The sequence below is a fragment of the Pseudopodoces humilis genome, chromosome 2 (assembly GCF_049639895.1).
Source record: "Pseudopodoces humilis isolate 2021_Gansu_Grassland_sample_001 chromosome 2, ASM4963989v1, whole genome shotgun sequence".
Taxonomy (NCBI): Eukaryota; Metazoa; Chordata; class Aves; order Passeriformes; family Paridae; genus Pseudopodoces; species Pseudopodoces humilis.
This window is the reverse complement of record NC_142201.1, coordinates 30,371,962-30,393,716: the sequence shown is the minus strand read 5'-3', so window position 1 is coordinate 30,393,716 and position 21,755 is coordinate 30,371,962. Positions and strand designations below refer to the sequence as shown.

The 21,755-nt window shown below is 39.8% G+C and overlaps 2 protein-coding genes across 7 annotated transcripts in view; one reads left to right on the top strand and one right to left on the bottom strand.

The window, feature by feature from the left end:
• Positions 1-8,196, top strand: part of EIF5B (eukaryotic translation initiation factor 5B) — a 35,830-nt gene extending 27,634 nt beyond the window's left edge. The window contains exons 17-24 of one of the 2 annotated variants that reach the window (XM_014250677.2): positions 19-180; positions 1,811-1,942; positions 3,228-3,359; positions 3,472-3,548; positions 3,656-3,820; positions 4,774-4,912; positions 5,428-5,589; positions 6,456-8,196. In XM_014250677.2, coding sequence (XP_014106152.1) covers positions 19-180; positions 1,811-1,942; positions 3,228-3,359; positions 3,472-3,548; positions 3,656-3,820; positions 4,774-4,912; positions 5,428-5,589; positions 6,456-6,563 — 1,077 coding nt within the window. In that variant the 3' untranslated portion in view covers positions 6,564-8,196. The remainder of the gene's footprint in view (positions 1-18; positions 181-1,810; positions 1,943-3,227; positions 3,360-3,471; positions 3,549-3,655; positions 3,821-4,773; positions 4,913-5,427; positions 5,590-6,455) is intronic. The other variant, XM_014250688.2, reaches the window with a different exon arrangement.
• Positions 8,197-10,368: 2,172 nt separating this feature from the next.
• REV1 (REV1 DNA directed polymerase) overlaps positions 10,369-21,755 on the bottom strand; it is a 57,689-nt gene continuing 46,302 nt past the window's right edge. For all 5 annotated transcript variants that reach the window (XM_088051724.1, XM_014251568.2, XM_005516533.3 and 2 more), the window contains 8 exons: positions 21,576-21,732; positions 20,994-21,196; positions 18,976-19,209; positions 14,802-14,910; positions 13,533-13,744; positions 13,212-13,371; positions 12,246-12,348; positions 10,369-10,760 (listed from right to left, as the gene is read on the bottom strand). In XM_088051724.1, the coding sequence (XP_087907850.1) occupies positions 10,649-10,760; positions 12,246-12,348; positions 13,212-13,371; positions 13,533-13,744; positions 14,802-14,910; positions 18,976-19,209; positions 20,994-21,196; positions 21,576-21,732 (1,290 nt within the window). In that variant the 3' untranslated portion in view covers positions 10,369-10,648. The remainder of the gene's footprint in view (positions 10,761-12,245; positions 12,349-13,211; positions 13,372-13,532; positions 13,745-14,801; positions 14,911-18,975; positions 19,210-20,993; positions 21,197-21,575; positions 21,733-21,755) is intronic.

Below are 21,755 nucleotides of genomic sequence, written 5' to 3'. Positions count from 1 at the left end.
TTTTCCCTTTTCTTTCAGGTTAAAGCACTGCCAGGCATGGGCACTACCATAGATGTTATTCTGATTAATGGACGTCTGAGAGAAGGGGACACCATTATTGTTCCTGGGGTAGAAGGTCCAATCGTAACTCAGATTAGAGGTCTGCTGCTACCTCCTCCTATGAAGGAGCTACGAGTTAAGGTATGGCAGCTGGTTACTGTACTGGTGTTTAGAACTAGGAAAAAAATAAATCAAGCTTTATAAAAAGAGATGTAATAGAATATGGTTATAGTAACGGTATCTGAAGGTGGCTTCAAGGGGAATGCAGGGGACATCTGGTGTCTTTTGTGAAAATATACTTGTATATTCCTGTTGGGGTGTGTGTTGTCACAGCAGTGGCAGAGAGAATGACCAAGGATTACCTTGCAGTGAAGATATTAGGATGTGTATGCTTTAATAAGGGATTCAAGTCTGTGGCTACATGTGAGAGGAAGATACCCATCTTAAATGGAAACTGGAGTGTACTGGTACAGTGACTTCCAAGTTAAAGTTGTAATATTAGTAGAAATGTTTTTTTAGTAACAAAAATCATATACACTTACATTTGAGAAAAGTGAACACATGAGTTTCTAGGGCTGGTTGGCAAGTGGCAGTGACCAGGACTTCTGCAGAATGTGCTGCCTCTTGGCATTTTCAAGAGTTGTTGTAGGTTTTGCTGTCCTAGTCTTAGCTTGATGAGAGACCCTGAATTTGCAGTCCTTCCTGCATGGTTTTCCATGAAATGAGGAGGAGACACAGAATCAAAAGGTTGTAAATAAATTAATATATATTAAAATTATATATATATATATATGTGATTCAAAGATGCAAGAAAACAGCTGCTTTGTGGAGATGTTTATTACTTTCCTTTTAAACAAAAAACATCAGACTTTTTTAAGGCAAAGAAAACCATATAGATAACCTAGGTGAATGTAATAGGAAAGATCTTTCAGGTTTGGGAACCTTGAGCTGGGGAAGTGGACCCAGGGTGCTGTTGGGCTTTCTTGAGGCAGGCAGTGAGGGTGCATTTTGATTCAGCTTGTTCATGTGGAATTGTCATCCTTGAAATAAAACCGAATTTTCTGGGGTGGAGGGCTAAAGGATAGAGGGTTTGCAGGAACAATATGCATATTGAGGTAGGAAGCTGTCTTGCAGTTTTAAGAAAAGAATGGGACATATAAATAAAAGAAATTAATAAGCAAACCAGAAAATCCTTCCAACATCAATTTAAAGATCTTAAGAAATAACTGGTTTTGTTGTGTCTTAGAACCATGCCCTGAGTGCAAGATCTTTGAGGTTCCCTTGGATGGGAAATTGAACATGGAATTATGCACATGACTAGGCTGGATGGCCTTCTGTGGGAGAGTGAGACAGCCTTTCCTGCACAGAGGCTTGGGCTATGTGTCAACTAAGCTTCAGTGTTTTTGTTAAGCTGTTGGCACCTTCCTATCACTTGCCTATGGGCTGAATTTTTGAGGTTTTATTAGGGGGTAGCTGCTTATTGGTGTTTGCTCTTTTCTTGTATATGTTTCTTTTTGGCCCCCTTCTCTGCTTTTAGAAGATTTCCCTGTGCCCTACCCACCTTGGCAGGGGGTGCAGGGGGTTTCTGAAGGGAGAGGAAGGAGCAGGAGGACTGAAATGTGCAAATGCAAAGCAGAGGCAATAACTGATAAAAGTTGGGAGCTGCTGCACTTTACTGCTCCCTGTTGTGTTCTTCAGCTGCTCAGCCCTGCACTGTGTTGCTGTGCACCAGCACAGAACTCTTTGCTAATGTGTATATTTGCTTTTTCAGAACCAGTATGAAAAGCACAAAGAGGTTGTTGCTGCTCAAGGTGTGAAGATTCTTGGGAAAGATTTGGAAAAAACCTTGGCTGGTCTGCCATTGCTTGTAGCTCATAAGGAGGATGAAGTCCCAGTCCTCAAGGTGAGGTGGTTGATGTTGAAGCACAACACACTGTGGGTAACTTGAGCTCTCTGGTGATCAAATGTTGAGAGCTCAGTTTGTAAATAACTGGGGTTTTTTTGGTTGTTTTAAAAACTGTTCCAGTAACATATTTTAGTCTTACGCCCACGTGAAGCTTTGGTGGTGTGATGTTTTTAGTATCTTGACCATTAGTTTTTTTCCCTGATGTTTTGCTAGGATGTCTTGCTGCTACAATAAGGTTTGAAAACAAGTATTGTGTCATAATTTGATTTGGTTCATTACTGATTTGATATTTGTAGTAATTTATGGATATGTTCTAATCAAATTATGTTAGGTATAGATCTGCTAGTGGAGTTTTGCAAACTCTCATAATTGCAAAGCTAATTTAAGACTTTCGCAATACATTTCTTTGGTGACTTACACATTAAAAATGTGTGAAAGGATGTAGCTATCCTAAACCCCAAACTGCTCTGTGTTCTCCAAAGAAAGGAAGTTAGTTTAGAAAGGAAACTCACATGTTGCTAATTCACTTTTAATCATAATCTTCCTTTATTCTTTTGTCTACTTATTTGTGCCTTTGAAGGGAAGTTAAACTTTTGGGATATCCAAACACAGACCTTGTTGCTGGGTCCATACAAATATTTATTTCAAATGTACTTCTGGTAGTAGATACACTATGGCTAAAAGTCAATGGCAAAACCCATTCATCTTCCAGAGGAGGAGACTTAAGTGTTTGAGGTTAGAAGGCACAGGCTCTGGAAAAGTGGGGTTTTTTTACTTCTCTAAAAGCAACAAATTGGTGTTGCTGCTCTTGCATCCCATTTTGTACCCAGGCCTAAAGAGTGTTCAGCATCTCTTCCAGCTCGTGGTTTTAGGTGTCAGCTTTTGTCATTGGTCCTCAGGCAGCCAAAGGCATTGCCACACAATGTGGGTCATGTGTTTGCTCAGCCTTGCCAGCAGAAACTTGCTCTGCTGCGGAAAGTGATGTGTAGTCTGTAGAGAAATGTTACCAGCTCTGAAGGTGGGCATCTGCTCAGTTTTATATGATCATCTTTCTGCAAAATCCTCAGGTGTAGTTCAGCTCAGGATTTTCTAATGCCAGAAACAGTCAGTGTCTCACAGGCTGTGTATGATTTACACTGCAGCTCTGTCACTTGGGATCTATCACTATGGCTGTCACGTGTGTTCAGCAGCTCATTAACAGGAAGATTTTGTACCCTGAGGCATGAATAGCAAGAGAACTAAAATTTGCTTTTTCTCTCCTGTTTGTTTTTGTTTTCTAAAGGATGAACTAATACATGAACTGAAGCAAACACTGAATGCAATCAAATTAGAAGAGAAAGGTGTTTATGTCCAGGCTTCTACTTTAGGCTCTTTAGAGGCATTACTTGAATTTCTTAAAACATCAGAAGTGCCAGTAAGTACTACTTGTGCTTTATCTGATGTTATTGATTCTGTGTTTAGTCAGTAAATGTTTCCTTGTGACTCAGGAAGATAAGTGACTTGATTTTTGTGACTTTCTTCAACAGTATTCAGGAATTAATATAGGTCCTGTCCATAAAAAAGATGTTATGAAGGCATCAGTTATGTTGGAACATGACCCACAGTAAGTACCTTTGCTTTACTGTGTTGATGAATGTGCAGTGGAGGCCTGGCTGCAGCTCTGGGTTTGTGGTGTGCCTGGTGAACTGTTGGGCTCACTGTTCCCTACAGGTATGCCGTCATTCTGGCATTCGATGTGAGGATTGAGCGTGACGCACAGGAGATGGCTGACAGCTTAGGAGTTCGGATTTTTAGTGCTGAAATAATTTATCACTTATTTGATGCCTTCACAAAATACAGACAAGACTACAAAAAACAGAAACAGGAGGAATTCAAGTAAGTATGAGCAGTCGTATTCTGGATGCTTCCCTAATAAGTGTCTCTCTTATTTTAGTGTAAATGAAGCTCTCTTTAACTACTTGTTTGCTTATTACTTAGCATGTAGTTCTGATGGAAAGGAAGGAGAGGAAGATGGTGGGACAATAAATAGATAGTTTTCAGTGCTCTAGTCTGTTTAGATTGGGATTAGGCCTAGTAGGGTGAGAGCTGTGCTGCAGATGAAAGATTCAGCTAGAATTGTTGTATAATATGGAGTGTTTTCATTAAGGTTTACTTTCTATACTTGGCTTCTCTTCCTAGATTGTGACAGATGGGTTAGTCTTGCAGAGTTAAAAAAACAAAACTAAAAGGATTTGGATTCTATTATTTCATATTCATGTGATTCCAGTGTAGAGGGCTTAATTCCAACTGCAGTAACATGAATATGTAATTATTTAAGGATTTATAGGGACCCAAAATTAATTTTTTGAAATCATGTAATTGGGTGGTCTTCAGTAGAATAAGGACAGTCAAAATAAATGAGAATGGATACATATTGATCCCAACTTGAGTTTGCTTAGCTCAGCTTTTAAGTGTATTTGTTCACTTGGCAAAAAAAAATTCTGAAATTCTGGAGTTCAGGCAGCAATATTTCTATTCCTGTGTTCTTGTGAGGCTGTAATTACACTGTGAAATTACTACTCCTTTGGTCTTGGTCAAAGTTGACTGCTCAAGCCTGTCAAATTAGAATCCATTCCAGGCATGCATAATTATTGCTCCCTGTAGTTCTTGAAGATCAGGTATAGACTAGAATTAGCAAGATTGGAAAAGAGGTTTTTTCCTGCTTGATTTTTCTCCCAAGTAACACTCTAGAATGAATGCCCAAGAAGTGTGGGAGAAGGCAGAACTATTAATGTTACATCCTCCTTTCCAGTGTATCTTTCAAAGTACCTTTTCTTGTCATCTTCCAGGCATATAGCAGTGTTTCCATGCAAGTTGAAAATACTCCCTCAGTTCATTTTCAACTCTCGTGACCCAATAGTGATGGGTGTCGTGGTGGAGGCTGGACAGGTGAAGCAGGGGACTCCCATGTGTGTACCTAGCAAAAATGTAAGTAAGGGCCTCTTCTCACTGCGTATTTGATCCAGTTGGTAGTTCCTGGGATGATGCACCATGGAGTGCTTGCATGGCTTTCTTCAGTGCAGAGATTGCTGGTAGGAGATAAGAGTCAGACTTGCAGATGAAGTCTTTCTTTTGGTGCTCAAATATCTCACTGCTCTCTGCCAGAAGAGTTGAGCCCTGGAGCAGGGCACAGGAAGTGTGGCTGGAGGGCACCTGGTATTGAGTAATGGGCAAAATTGTCCTACCTGATAGCTAAAAAAGGGGAGAACCAACTCTTGACATTTTAAGAGATAACCAGTTGATATCCCTGAGCTGTGGGAGGTTGTCGCTGCCCCTTTTAGGATGCAGCACTTGCTGTGCTGTATGTTTTGCTTGCCTGTGCCGAGGTGGCAGCTCCACCAGTGCTGCACTTCCTGCAGCAAGTGCCTACAAACAAGAGTTTGGAGAAGGGTGTTTGCACAGAGGTTTGGTGGATGTGTTACAGCTGCTTCATTGTATTACAGTTTGTTGAAATTGGAATAGTTACGAGTATTGAAATAAACCACAAGCCAGTGGATGTTGCAAAGAAAGGCCAAGAAGTTTGTGTTAAAATAGAACCTATTCCTGGGGAATCACCTAAAATGTATGGGCGACATTTTGAAGCAACAGATATCCTTGTAAGCAAGGTAAGAGAAATCTGCATTTGTGGAGAGGGCTTAGGACAGAGTAGCAGCTTGCTGGAAGTGGAAATACAGCATTAAGCCTCAAAAACAGGGGAGAAGCCTTCTGTCACAGACTGACATTCACTTGGGCAGGTGTGTGTGTGGCATTGTGCAGCTGAGGTCCTGCAGCTGTGGTTTGAGGTCTGTAGTGGTGCCCCTGCAGAGGCCCAAAGGAAGGAGGTGCTGCAAAATTATTGCTGTGGCTGCAAAGACCTTGCAGCTCAGAGCACCTCAGAGGGCAAAATGCCACACTCACTATTTGCCAACTGTTTGTACACAGAGCTCAGCAGTCCCCCAGGGCACCACAGCCTGTGCTTGAAATTGCACAATAAATAGCAATCCTCCAGTTGCTCTGAGTGGGGCACTGGGCTTGAATGAGGAGATGATCCCTTGCTCCATCTTTTGCTGTTGGAAGTAAAGCCAGAGCTCTTCACCTTCCCAACTGCTTTGGTCACCATGTCACAGGACACCACCTGCCACACAAGTGCCAGGGGCGTGTGCCCACAAATGAAGGACTAGGGACAGGGTGGGGTTGCTGGTCCTGTAGGTCCTGGTGGAAGCAGCAGACCTCCCCAGTTCCTGCCTTACTGCATAAGGTGGGGGATGGTCCGTCCAGCTGCAGCCCCTCTAGACCAGGTAATGGACATGGTGTGAGGAGAAACGGAGGGAAACAAATAGGATGGGTCATTCAACTGATCAGCAGCAAATGGGGGTTTAGAATGAGTTTGCCTGGTGTGCAGACTGCCCTTTCTTCAGAGTAACTGTTTCCAATGTGCTGAAAGCTGCCTTAAATTCCTGTGTTTCTGATGGCTTTGTCTTGTGTGTTACAGATCAGCCGTCAGTCCATCGATGCTCTGAAGGACTGGTTCAGGGATGAGATGCAGAAGTCTGACTGGCAGCTTATAGTAGAACTGAAGAAAGTGTTTGAAATCATCTAGATAACTTTTACAGCAATGGGGAGGCAGGAATAAATGCGCTCTTCCTGTTCTAAAAAAGTTACCAACAAAGTCCTGTACTGAAGACAGTGTTGGATATATGTTTGGGAGGGAAATACGTGGATAAAATGTTTTCCATGAGAAACCAAGAAATTTACACTGGTTTGACAGTGGTCAATTTACATGTTCCCATGGTTCCAATGTGCCTGTTCACCTCTCCTACTACCCTTCCTAATACTGGCTGCTGTTTTAAAGTTTGCCCTTCCCTCTCTTACACCTTCTCCTTCCAGCCTTTTTCCCTCCTTCTCTCCAAAATAAATTGAATTTTTATTACAGAACTAAAGCTCTTTCACTTTTATACTGATGAGAGCAGTACTGCAGTATTTGATTAACCAAGCTTCTGCAGACTTTGTGATTCTTGGGACATTTTTGATGTAAGAAATCTTTATTTATGCATAACTCTTTCCTTGACTTTCTTTTCCAACATTCTTCTGCTTTGTGCCTATAGAGTTTTTTTTAAATAGAAAATTAGGCAATTGGATATCTCTGTATTTGCTTTGTGTGAAACAATGTTGTAAAGCATAGCTGCCCACCTTTTTCTGCTTGTACAGTTCATGGAAGTCAACCTGTAATCATTATAATGCAGAGCCACAAATAAAGGAGATGGACATAGCAGCCCATTTGTTTTACAGTTTGCTTCAGTAATCAAAGTTTCAGTTCATGGGCTGTGGCAAATGTGGAAAGGCCAGGCAGGAGCCCCCTTGCCTCCCTCTGCTTGGCAAAAGGGTGGAGGCTGTTCCAGCACAGGCATTTCCTCTTCTGAATGCACTTCCTGTGTGCTCAAGGTGGTGATGTCAGCGTACCCGAGGCACGGGAGGGGCAGGCCAGGTGTTAGGCACGGCACAACTCCCAGAGGAGCTCAGAGCTGACATCTCCAGCTGCTGCTCAGGGGTGTGAGCACCTGCAAACAGCTGCCGGCCCAGGAGCTGTGACTTTGGATGCTGCATCACAGCTGTGGAGTCACCTGACAGCGTGGGACTGAACCAGCTCCAGCGTGGATGTTTGTGATGACCAGGAGTCTGTAATCCCAGCATTTTCCTACCCCCCTTCCCCTCTGCCTCCCTGCCTGGGATGACAGCTTGAGGTATTCTTACAGAGGCTGTCTCTGGGTAACTCACAGCTCATGTTGACAGGAGCAAAACAAACACTCTTCAAAAGCACAAGCTGAAACGAAATCGAGGATCGTTGATGCAGCTGAGATTTTTCGCATTTAAGATACTTACAAAAGTTTAACATGCAACACACAGTTTGATCAGATTTCTTCTGTCACTTGGATTACTTTTTTTGTTGGAAAAATCTGAATGTTATGATTGAGACTATGTGGACTCCATTACAAAGGAACATTTAATAACTCACCTCCTTTGCAAATGGAATTTAATGTTCTGGATTTTTTTTTTGTTAGACTTTAAACTTGCCACTGAAAAGGACCTTTTCACTATGGTTGGTGTGTGGTGCAACTTCCCATCAGTGGGTGAACAGAATGATAAGAGGGAGGAGACTGCATTTAATTGTTAAAATTTTATTTTGCAAACTATGCAATCGTGAAAACTACACTAATAAAAAGTTCTTAAAAGAATGCAGATGTCAAAGAGTGTGGTCAACATATTCTGCTTTATTTCCTCAAGTGTGTAAGGGTGTTCTTCCCACAGGTAAAATCTCTGGGAAAAAGATGTGTTCCTTTGGCAGGCTCCTTCCTGTTGTGGAACTTAAAAGAGCCTGTCAGTTAATTAACGCTGAGTTCTTTTAAAGATGCCAGTTTTACATCTGTCTGAGCACTAGCTCCAAAACCAGGTCTGTTTAAGAAACCTGACTGTAAAATACCTGCTTGAATTTCAGCAATACCTGCCTTGATGTGATGTGCTGGTTTATCTAAACCAAAGCAAAGAGAAAAAGGCAGCTTCAAAAGCAGGAACTGAAGGGGCTCTAAAAGACTCAAATTAGAAACTAACGGAAACTTAAGAGATCTTGACTCAGACAATGTTCATCTCTCTCTAGCCACATATTGATGACTGGGTGCAAGTGCATGAGCACTATCAGGTGTTCATTCACATGGATTGGGCTCCCCCAGCCTTCTCAAGCTCCCTGCGGTCTCAGCCCTCCTCGTGCTGTGGGAGAAGCTCCACTCCCTTCGGCAGCACTGGGAGCCTATGTTTGAGTTGCTCTGGCCGAGGGCCCAGCACTGGGCTCAGCACTGCAGGTGCCTCTCACCAGTGCTGAGCAGAGGGAACAGGCTCCTGCCTTCATGCCTGGGGCACTTCCTTGTGCAGCCTGGCAGCTGCCTGTGCTGTGATAGCAACCCCCAGGCCTTACTGCAGAGCCGGCCCCTCTCTGGGAGCAGAACTTGGCAGCTCTTTGTGCTGAACTTCCCAAGGTTCCCAGCACCTGCTGGGTCCCTGCAAGCAGCACCCCCATGCTCTCAACCCCGTGTCAGCAGCAAACGTGTGAGGCTGCACCGCCCCATTGCCCAGCTTCTTTACAAAGGTGATGAACAGGACTGGACCTGGTACTGGCTCTGGGTACCACTGCCCACCATGCCCAGGGCCTGCCTGCCCACAGTTTTCCATAAGCTCTCTCTCTCCAGCCTGTGGTTCATCAGCTTGTCCTTGAGGATGGTCCAGGAGATTCACTGAAAAGCCTTACTGAAGTCAAGGGAAGAGACATCTCCTGCCCTTCCCTCATCTGTCACATGGCTGAAGAGGTTGGTACCTCTCCCAGTGTCTGGTATGAGGAAGCCAAGGTGACAACCTAAAGCTAAAACCCTGCTGTTACTGCTGTAGGCTGTGCTGCAGACAGGGATGTGACCACAGCTTTCTCTGCCCCAGCTGTACTGGCAGCTGCAACTGCACTCGGTGCAGCAGCTCCTGGCCCTGTGCTAGGCAAGGTGCTTTCATTTAAGCCAGTGGTGCAAATACTGCTCTGGGGTTAGCTCCAGCTTCCATTCCTGCTCTCACTTCTATGCCCAGCATTATGTGGGATACTTCTCACTTCCCCCCATCATTTCTTCAGAAGAGATTTTTCTTACAGACTTGGTTTTTGTCAAGTGTTCTTCATCCTCTCCAGGTCCCTGAAAAGCTTTGTTCAACGTATTGGGCCAAGTACAATTGTGTGAGGCTGGTGCACACCTGCAAAAAGCAGACTTGCCTGAAACATGAACTGCAAGGATGCGAGCACATCCACCCAGCACGGACAGAGCAATGGGCAGTTTATTTTGTCTCTGCTACTCCCTACAACCTATTTTGTTATGCTCTACAAAGGAAATGCAGGCCACAGGCTGGGGAGACTGGTGGTGTTTTACACATGGCTCTATCTTGAGTAGGAGCAATGCAGAGGGTGGATGCAGGCTTGACCACTGCTCTATGTTGCTATTCCCCTACTCCTTTACGGTGCTGCTTTGGAGTGACTTGCCTTCCTCCAGAAGCACCTGAAAGGTGGTGGGACACCCAAGGTCAGACATCAGGAGTGGCTGGGTCACCCTGGCTTAAATATTTGAAAGATGAAACTGAAAATGAATTAATATTCCTCCCTCAGCTTAAAATCTGTCATGAAGTTAGCAGAGAAGAAACAAAAAGTGGTCAGGTGCCTGCACAGCAGTCTCCTCCAGGCATTGAGGCAGTGTCACTGTGTAAAACTGTGTGAAACGAATCAAAGCTGCAGCTTTAGTAAAAGGGGTTCACTATATTCAAACTGAAGCATCACAAAATAGAATCAGTACAAAAATATACATACAGTTCTTTATTAAACAGCTGTAAACACTTCACTGTAAAAATCCATAAAACTTTATAAACAAACATTTTGTAAATAGAATCTATACTACAATAAAAGAATTTTAACACAATTATTTACATGCAATACTGACAAATTTGGCACTTTCTGAAAAGAAATGTACAAAACACTTCGTTGTTTAAAAAGAAATTTGAAATTATAAAAACTCAGGGCATTACTATCATGCACTTTGCAAATACCTCACAAGCACTTATGGCACAGCTAGCAGAGAGCTCCAGGCTCTCATCAAGCTCTTTACTACAAGTTCAGATAACTTTTAATGTGCTTCCGTAAGTTTGTTGTAAAACTACCTGAACATTGTCAAGAATGAAGTCAAATGCCATATTCCAAACTGATTCCACGGATGACTGCATTAACCTGAAGGGGAAAAGGAAGAAGAGGCTGAAAATTACCATTACAGAACCAGTCCTTTTTACAACTACTTTTGGTCTTCACACTGTAAAACAAGATCACAAGAGTTCCCCACAAATGGAATTTTGATTCAGTCCTGGTAAAGCCCTCCCACTCAAACACAGCAATTACTTAATGGCACAAATTCGTGGTGTGAGCAGTGTCACAGCAGCTTGTGAATGCTGGCATCTGGCAGTGGTGTGAGCCTGTGAATTAACTGGTGGGTGACCTTCCACCAACTGCATACTGGAGACCAGAAAAGGCAAGCTTCTGAATCCTGATCTTTACTTCCTCATCCCAAGACGGAGATGCTCTCTCTATTTCCAACAAATGCCAAGTTTGCCAAGCAACACATTTAAATAATAGGGTTTGGGGCACTATATAATTTTTTATATATTCATTTTTTATTTTTTATATTTATTGCTAAAAACAAAATCCACAGAGAACTATGAGTTCCCACTATGATGTGAGTTACTCTTATGGTCAGCAGCTACAAGAAGCTAATGAAGGAACTGCTCAAGGAAAACAAAGCAGTTCTGCACTCTCAGTCTCCCTTCTAGAGCAGAGGGCTTCTGCACTCAGAGCTTTGGAGGGTGCAACATCAGTATCGCAGGGGTACGTGTCACCCTTTGGAGCGGCACACTGCCATCACTGCAGATCCAACACACAGGGACCAGGAATTGGACATTCTGACAATTCTGAAGAGTTTTATAAAGAATTTACTAAACAGATTTTATAAAACAGTTCATTGCATTGTGTATTTTGCATTTTCTAAGGCCTAAAGATATCCCATAATACAAAAGCCCAGTGAACATCTCTGTAGTCTTCTTTGTGTTGACTCATTTTGTGAAACACAATTTGCAGACTGACAAACCAGAAAGCTGAGCCCCATGGTTAAGCTTTAGTTAGTAAGCAAGTCATAAACGGATTAAAAACTCATAAACTCATGGGAAGAGTAATAGGAGCATAATAACAAAGTAACAGGATTTAAAGGCTAGAGGTGAGACATAATCTGGATTCAGCAAGAGAATGATAGGTCTAAGATGCCGTGAAAAAATGAACAAAACAGGATAAAGGGACAATGTTGATGAAAATTACAATCTTTGTCTAGAAATTGTTGCCCAGAGAAGCTGTAGATGCCCCATCCCTGAAAGTTTCAAGGCCAGGCTGGATGGAGCTCTGAGCAACCTGCTCTAGGGACAGTTGTCACTGCCCATGGCAGGAGAGTGATATTAAAGGTCCCTTTCAACCCAAATAATTCTGTGACTCTATGAAATACTACTCTTAATTTTTCACAAATTTTAACACTCCAACTCTTTCCTGCAGTTTTTAAACTTAAAAACACCCATCAGAGGAATGTCTAGTGGGTTAATGGGTTTCACAATACAGTATCTAGTGTATAAATTCTAACAAAAATAGTCTAAAGTTCACAAATACTAGCAATTGAGTTACCTTTTCATGTACTTAACAACCAGATCTAACTTTTCCAAGTCTTTTTCTTCTATTAGATCAGTACAATATTTCACAACCTGTAGAATGTCTTCTTCCATAGGATCTGTAATTAAAAAAAAAAAAAAAATGAGGTCTTTTCTCTCTGTATACATAGAATATAATCACAGAATAATGGGAATACAATAGAAAGAAATTCTGCAGTATCAGCATATCAGGGGCCAACCTGACAATTTCTGTATTCTCACAAATCTTCCTGACATCAGAAGTTGTGCACTTTAACAGGACAGCAGGCTCCTGAAATACCTGTCTTGTAGACCTCTTCTTTTTTGTCAGTAAGAACAGCTGACAGCAAAGCTAGCAGTAACCAAACGGAAAAGAGACTGGGATTCAGAATGCAGTGGCCATTTTGAAACTCGTAGGAATAGGGCAGGAGGTCAAACTTCCCAAGGTTATAAGGAGTTGCTATTTGTTTGACCTAATTCAAATCACAATTTACCAAGAGTGTCACAGTTGCACAGGTTTTTTTTATCTAGGGTACTTTCCAGCATTTATATTGACAAAAACCCAAACCCTGCACTCCTTTGCCTCTAAGATGAGATCTTCATAGAAGAAAAATAATTCCCTTTCAAGAGCTTTGATTTTAGTGGTTGCAATATGTTGGAAAAACACAGTAAACCTCAGACACAAGTAACATCAAGGCAGAGGACAATGCCAGACACATGGCTTGAAGAGGGACCATGCTAATTTTCATGATGTTAAGAAAGACACAGGAGCTGGCAAAGCCACAGAGTAACAACTGGTACAAACAATTAATTTCTTCTAAGGCTGCCAAGGCATTAAGACTTCAAGAGTACTGTGAAAAATAAGCAGCAAAAAGAAGAGTGAAGAAGGGAAGCATAAAAAGCCTACTCCAAGCAGTTTTCCTTGTGATGCATTGCAAGATCACCCCAGTGTGCCATCCCACACCTGAGATAGTTGTGATCCACTCTTTCAGCAATGTCTTCACATCATTGAATTCCACGGCTCCAGCGAGGTTTGGGGCTTGCGGCCTGAATGAGCCCGGCTGCTGCTCCGTCTGCAGAGCTGACAGGCCTGAAGAATCCGAAGTTGATGGAACTGCTTCTGCCTGTACCAAACATAGAAGTGGATAATGCTCAGCCTCACAAATATGAGAACACCTTTTACATACAGAGTTAAGTGTCAGTGAAGAATCCAGTAAAGAAAAATAGCAACATGAACTCAGTCTAAAGAAGACAGCTTTACCAAAACTGTTCTTATTAAAAGTACCTGAGCAACTGTTCCTTCTTGTTTCAAGAAGCCATCTATTAGCTTCTGTGGGCTTCCAGATGTAGCTGGCATGTTTTTTGCAGGACTACCAATAAGTTTGTTTTTCAAAGGACTCTGAATCTTTTTCACAGGACTGACTAGATTTTTTTTCCGTATTTTTTTCTTACTTTTCATAGTTGTATGCTTCAGGTGTAGGAAAGGATTTTTTGACACTGAAAAACACAGGAATAGTCAGGTTGATACATTTAAAATTTAATACTTTTCCACTGAAAAGGAGACTGTTTCTCCCACAAAGATCTAACGATCACTTGAGAAAACACAGCCTAGATAAAGCAACTTTAACACACACACACACACACCATTCCAGATCCTGGCAAGTTTCTAAGTATTTGAAAAGCACTGTTAGACTTTCAGAGTACAAAGAGGATACTCAGCTACTCATAAGCTTTTTAATGTGAGCATTTCAGTGCTTGAATATAAGCAGCTGGCGAAACCTGAATCTACTGGACAAATTGCCTCACCTTCGTCAGAGCACTGTCCCACCAGTGTTATTAGCAAAGCCAGCAGTGTAAAGTCCCCACAATGCTTTTATCACAGTTTATGAAGGAAATTGCTCACATTCCATCATTCTAACATATCTGCATTATTCTGATGGCTATGAAATCAGGTGTGATTATAATTACAATGTAGTGTTTAAGTGGCAATCAAGCCAATGACATTTACAACCTATTTTTATGACATAGCATGTTCAGAGGGAATTAGTTTTATTTCTTTCTACTGATTACAAACAGGAGACCTGGATGATCAGCTCAGAGTAAACCCAGCTGACTATCAGACATACAGTGAGATGCAGTGCATCTTTCTCTAGCTGCCCCAAAGCCCTGCCTGTGCTATAGGTTTCAGGGAACCATGAGAATTCTCTCTGAACAGAGCTGAACTAACTTAAGAAGGTGCAGTACTTTAAATCACAAGACACATCAAGTTTGGATTCCATTTGGCAAACATGGATGTGAGTAAGTTTAGTGCCACAGTCCCCATGAATTGAATGAATCACCCATTAGAGTAAAGCTGGGCACCTGTTTCCACACTGAAACCACAGCTGGTTTTAACTGACAGTCTGTCAAAAATAAATACAGAAATTCAATTGAACATAGCATCTTCAGAGAAACTTTGGTAATATTATCCTGTTTGTTACTTAGGGTTGCATAGCTGTTTGGATAGCAAACAACAGCTGTACCAGAAGACTCTTGCACGACTACATATTCTCACCTGAAGTGTTAGCAGGCTGCTGCTCTGATTGCTTCTGCCTTTGCTCATATGCATCTTTCAGCTCTGCTTGCAACTCTGCAGGTAGTGCAGCAAAAACCTCGGGGTCCACCTGAACAGTAATAAAAGATTCATTGGATATTTTAGCAGTGAGCAGCACCGTTTGCTTCCTTCTAGATCACTCACATGAGAAAGGTATTTACATTTTATGTCAAGCAAAAATAAGAGATGTAACTGAAACACTGTGAAACACATTGTACATTTTCTTTGTACATTTTAGTTTGTAAAAAACAACAAAATGTACATTTAATATTACTCTAATTATTTATTAAAATTATTATCGTGATCATACAATGCACTAACCATCTTTACTCATCTACTGATACCCAGTATAGCTGCATTAAGAGCAGGATTAAGCCTAACCCAGAGAGCAATCTCTTCAAATTTCAAAACACAAACACTGTGACCACCAGACTTTTGTTCCTCCCTTTTTTTTGATACTTCTATTTCCTGCAAGCTGCTATATAACTCAGAATGTTCTTGGAAATGGTCTCAGTTCTTTAAGCACAGGAAAAACCAAGTCCAGCTATTTCATATTTTGAACTAGTACAAAAGGGTTTAATCTCTTTCTCCCACAATTGTCTACCACTTGCTTGACTGATAAAAGCACAGTCCTTTGCAACTGTCCCAGGGACTTGGATTCTAGACAAGAAATAATTTGATGCCAATTGCCAGACACACTCATATGGACAAAATAAAATTTCTTGTATTATCAGTTATTTTTTCCTCTTTGTGTGTCTGAAGTAGCGTATCAGTGACAGACTCATCTTGTATTTGGAGTTTCCTATTATAACTGGACAGTGTTTTCAGCTCATAGTCTTCAAAATCTAATACAAAAAAGCAAACCTCAGATTTAGTGGATTAAATCTGCCAGTGGGAGAATGCCCTTCATGTCACTGGTAAAATTCAGACATGAGCACAAACAACAAAAAATTAGTCAAAACTACAATTACTATTCTAAGAGCACAATGCAATTTCTATCATCATCTGAGATACTGTATTTATTACATGTCAATCTGCAAATGTATTAAAACTTATCTCTTATTTTCAATAGATTTAATTTTTTTAAACCAAAACATGTATGCTGTGACAGGGAGCTACTGTGTGCTATTCGCACACATGATGTCTAAGTAATACAGATCATAAACATGAATGTGCTCTTACAGGTTAAAATTCATCAAATTAGCATGAGTTTATTCCTTTTTCATGAGTCCACGAGTCAACACAAAATATGCACTTTCATACATTTTCACCACACAGAATATGCACTAACTGAAGGAAAAATGGGAACAGCTCTGACCTCAATTACTATTTACATTGTACAGAACAAAGCACTATAGTGGAATGCAGCAAACTAAATCACAGGTCTAAGTTATCTTTTTAAATATGGATTTTACTTAATAAATAAAAAAGGTTAGCATTCTCCAGTAAAGCATTCGAGAGTCAAGGATTTGGAATTGACTGAATTGACACTGATTTTTGTGTACACCACTTAATTCACACAGAAATAATGCAGTACATGAACTGGATGCATTTTTGTTATTTCCCCATCACTGCCCTTTCAGAGTGTAACGTAGAAAAATTCAATTAGAGGAGCCATCAGTTGAATTCACGTGAATTCTCCAATACAACTGGAGTTTCAGTTTGGTTGTACATGTACGGATTGTACAATGTCCTAACATTGTGATACAGATATGTGAAAGCTTTCACATTATGGGAACTTTGGTTTTATAAAGTCCCGGATGATCTCAGCATACAGCTACCAGTATTTCTGATGTGCTTATATCAATTTCCTTAGGAGGAATCTAGCATGTGAAGACACTGTAGGGATGAGATGAAAACTTGTCACCACTAATTAACACCATTATTACATTATTATAATTTCTAGGCATCTGTAATCTTTACTTTTTGCATCCTACACTTCTGCAGGATTCAGGCTACAGAGACATACTGCTGTTCTAAATTTTAAGATTACTTCAGCAACTGATAGAAAGGAATGCAACCTATCTGGATTCCTTTCACAGGAGAACTTTACCTAACAAAGGAAATTTTCCACATGTTTTCTAATGACTAAATCACTATCAGCCAATTAACTTTGCACCTGATCATAAAAACTCAGCTCAGACAAAAGGAATGAAGAGCTGAAAAACAAACCTTATTAAGCTATAAAAAGACGGCAGGGCATAACTTATATCTGATGTAGATAAAGTACTCATTCTGGAGTGGCTGGCAGTACTTCCATACCCGAAACATATTACTACAGATTTCACTGCTTCATGGACCACAAAATAGATTTAAATGTTTGTGTGCAGTCATAGAATATACACTACCACAAAGACTTTAAAAGAAAAAAAAAAAAAAGTATGAAACTAGATTTAGAGTAAGATCGTATTTTTGAATTAAGTTCATGTTTGATTTTAACACAGAAAAAAAATCCTCCTGTACTAATGACCGGGTTTAGCTTTTTTTTTTCTCCCCACCAAGCCTACAGAAAGCCTTTCAACCATACTACTGCAGGTATTAAACTTAGACTTAACTCAGAAAATGAAAACTGTAAATATTAGTCCTCTTTTTGCCAATTAAAAAAGCTGAATGGCTTCCAGGAAAAAATGTGGAGTATGAGCATAAGGCACTCTCAAATAGATAGTACGGATATCCTTGAAAATAAATAGGAAGTACTCAATTCTTCTTGAACTACATCTTCAAACAAAAAGGCTGCTCTACTAAGTTGCATTTTTGGATCAAGTAACTGGGTCACAAGATACTTTAGCAGATAGAGACAGAAGAACCAGTGCAAAAAACTAGTGCAAACTAGGCCCTTTTAAGAAAACTTCAAAAAGTAATGCAGTTTTAAAAAATGACAATAAATTCTCGACTACCTAATTATTAGATGGATAAAGAATAAACAAATTAAAAGGAATTTTTATAGAAAGCCATATGCAGTTACCATTTACGCTGAAAAACAGTACTGAGTGGCAAGCCAGGTGTGGATGGGTGTACGTCAGAGCATAGCCTAATTTAACACACATCTTGCTTATGGACAAATGTAATTACAGAATTTAAAACAGCTGGGGCAGAGAGAACTCAGATATTATTTGCACAGTAATCCATAGGGGAAACCCAACTTTGCATTTCAGGAATAAGAACTGACACATCTGTTCCTGAACCAATGAACTTGAATCAAGGTGAGGAAATTTTAGTAAAAGGATAGACTACATATTTTTTTAAGTAACAATTATGTATTACCTATTTAGTGGAATTTCTACATTATTTTCTCTGGATTTTTTATCAGCTAAGCAATATCGTGCATTAGAAACAGCAACAAAATCTGTAAATGTGATTAAGTGGTATTACTTCATTTGAGAACAGTAAAGGTGCAACAAAACAGAAGAATAAAAATACTGCTCCATTTTAAACGATGCAATGGAAGATAGCATATCTCTGGGTAACCCAATCTTTGATTTTTTAATTTTTTTTTTTCTTTTTATTTATACACTCCATTTTTTCAGCACCTTCATGGACTGAAGAGCAGAATAAATTAGAAGCATCATTACTATTCTCTGTTGCCCTTTCAGGTCCCTATTTTGACAAACATCTTTGTTCTTTTCTCATCCTGGACATGCTTTGTATGAGTCCATTTAAAACCTATGGAGATATGCACAACCTTCAGCCATGATTGGCCTTCTCTCAGGAATGGGATACAAACAACCACATCCACAGAAAAAGCTAGCAGTGGTTGGCTTTACCCCATCAGAACACTTAAACAGTCTCTTGTGACTTAGCTAAGCAGATTTTAGGACTGCTTCAGACTTATGGCTTGATGTAACTCAGCTGCAATGTAGAAAAAAAGCTATTTACAGACTGGTTTGCAAAGACTGTATATAAGTGGGGCTTTACATTAAACAACAGCAAAAACATAGTATGGTAATATTTATCATCATCAGTCTTCCTATGTTTCTGACAGATAATGTAACATTTAAAATCAGACATTTAAAACACATTAAAGGACCATGAATGATTGTGGGAAGTCACAGGTTCCATTTAATGCTCTCAAGAAAGCTTCTAACTTCCTATAAATGAGAAGTAATTGTTTATTGATACCATGCAAACATCCTACCTGTGAGAAAGCTGGCAAGGCTATTACATTGACTCCCATATTGGTATTTGGTTCTTGGAGCTCTGGTATTTGTAAAAGCACTGTTCCAACTGGTTGTGACAGAAGTGCAGTGTTACATCCATTTATTGGCTCTTTTTTGCTCTCTCCGTAACTCTCTCCTTGCTGAAGGGTGCATATTTGCTCTACTTGCTCTCGGAGATCAGGTGGCAGAGCTTCTAGCACAGACTTATCTAGCTGTAAGTATATAAAAGCTTTCAGATTTTTCTAAGAAATAGGTAATGGAGGTATTTTGGTCAAAACATTAGTTATACAGTTCCTGAATTTTACAAATCCCGCTACATATTACCCTGTGTATGCAAACATCCTTAGGAACCTGTTATGCTCTGCAGCAGTAAAATATCATTTAAGACTAAGCAGCTCAATAAATATGAATGCTCAGTTTTATATTTTCACAATGATCAGTCTTCTTACCAAAAAACATAGCTAGGGTTTCCTTTACAGCTACCTAATGATAAACCTGAATTCTGAGTTCAAATTATACAGGCAACAGGTTGATATGAATACTAAATTGGTGTCCATCTGGCACAAAGCTGTAAGCATTAATTTCTTTATACAGTTCTAGGGTGCATGTTACTGATTTACTTTACTGGTATTACGTATGTTTGCATACTGTCAGACTTGCCAGAGTTGGATGATGAAATAAGCTTTAACTTGCTATCAATTATTCACTTGCAACAACTGAGATAACTCCTCAGTGTCCAGAGCTTGCTGTGTGCAATGACAGCTGCACAAGTGACTGAATGAATACAACTGACAAGCAGATGTACAGCATCATTTTTCTCACAAGTAAAATTTGAATAAAACTATGTAGAGAAATGCCAATGTTTGCCTCTAAGTTCTGCTGAATAAGACTTCATAGCTGTGTTAGGATAGCTTACCTTTAAGAAGAAAATTTGGAGCTTATGACCAGATTCTGGATGTATAGAGAAGACCTATAAATATCTATGAAAATCTACTTGGCTTGGTAACTGAGAGGTTTTGATGAAAGTTGTCTGTATTGTTAATCACTTCAGTTACTCTTCCTTGTTATGCTTATATTCACTCATTCCAAATTTGCTGCATATATAACTCTATAATAATTTTCTGGGAATCCTGGGTGTAAAATATCTTGGTGTTACATTCCTAGTGCAGTATAGAAACAGCAGTGTGGCACTAACTCTAACCATTCCTTCCCAGCCCTGAATTTTTTATTACATTCCATATTATAATATGGTTAAAAGCAGGAAGAAAGATAATGTGCCATAGGACCACCAAAGTTTTAGGAACTCTGCTGAACAGCCAGTGCATTTTTCACTTTTTTATACATATTCCTCCTATGGCAGCATCTGAGTGTACAGAGCTTCGCATTGCTCAGTCAAGTCACTTTTAGATCCTGAGCTGGCTTGGATATTGCATTATAAGAACAAGTTTCCTGACAAAAACATAATTTGCTTCTTAAAATGGATAAATATTTGAAAAAGCTGTTAAAAAATATCAAAAATGCTTTTACAGATTTAAATTACAGACATTTAAATGACCGACTTTTACAGAAGAGTAAGTATATACGCTTATACCTAAAATACCTGCAGAATTCTGTGCAGCTGTTTCACAGCAGACCCTTTTAACAGAATGTACTTGAACAGCATGTAGGATGGAAATAACAAAGGCTGTCCTTTTGCTAAAACACACCTAAAAAAAAAAAAATCCCCAAATCCCACAGAAATTTTTTACTTAAATATTGTCCTCCTCTCATCTAAATAGTGGTATCCTGTCCAAATGTTAAGTGTGCATCCTAACTTTAACATTATTTATTTTATTAAGGCAAAATATTTTTGTATCAATAACAGTTATTTACTGTGCACTGTACTTTACTAGAACTCTTTTCATTTAAAAAGAGCTCCTTTTGGGTCTATGCAAATAAGACAGACAATCCCAAGTTATTACAAAATACTGCAGATGTTTCATATTCTCAGGTTTACCTGGGAAGCAGATGGAACCTCAATACTCAAATTGAGCCTGGATTTTACACTGACAGGAGAATGCACACCATTCCACTTGACAGCAGACTCAGTGTTGCTGGCATTAGAATTGAGACCAGGTGTGACACTGATACCACGAGATGGAAGGAAAGTGCAAGTTCTTGAATTTGAAGATATTTCAAGGTCCATAGCAGCCACAAATACTATACATATGTAAACAAAATACAGAATGATCATCTAATAGTTAAAAATACTCTGAAAATTCAAGACACAGTAAAAGGTAATCTTTAGCATTATTTGAAGAGTTTATGTAATATACAGCACAATCATAACACTCTATTTCAAAGTATCTTCTGTTACTATTAAATGAAACAACTAAAGCAAAAAAAAATAATTGGACTAATCCGATACAAAGTTTTATTAGTATCATTTTCATTTGCAGTAACAAATCCCACACTCAGAAATTTTATGCTGCATAATTTATACTGGTATAATATTGAATAAGTATTCCAAAAAGTGATCTATGTTAGGGTCCTTCAGAACTGATCATTATTACACATGCCAAGTACAAAGCTTACTGACCTTCCTTATGTTCCTCTTCTGAGCACTTTTTTGCTTTCTGAACATGAAAAAGATCAATGACTGAATGAGATCCACCAGGTAAATGTCCAGATTGTACTGTTGAGAGAGCTGAAGTTGTTTTACTGATGGGAACTAACTGCTGTACCTGAATTCCAACCTAAATCCAAAACATAAATGCAT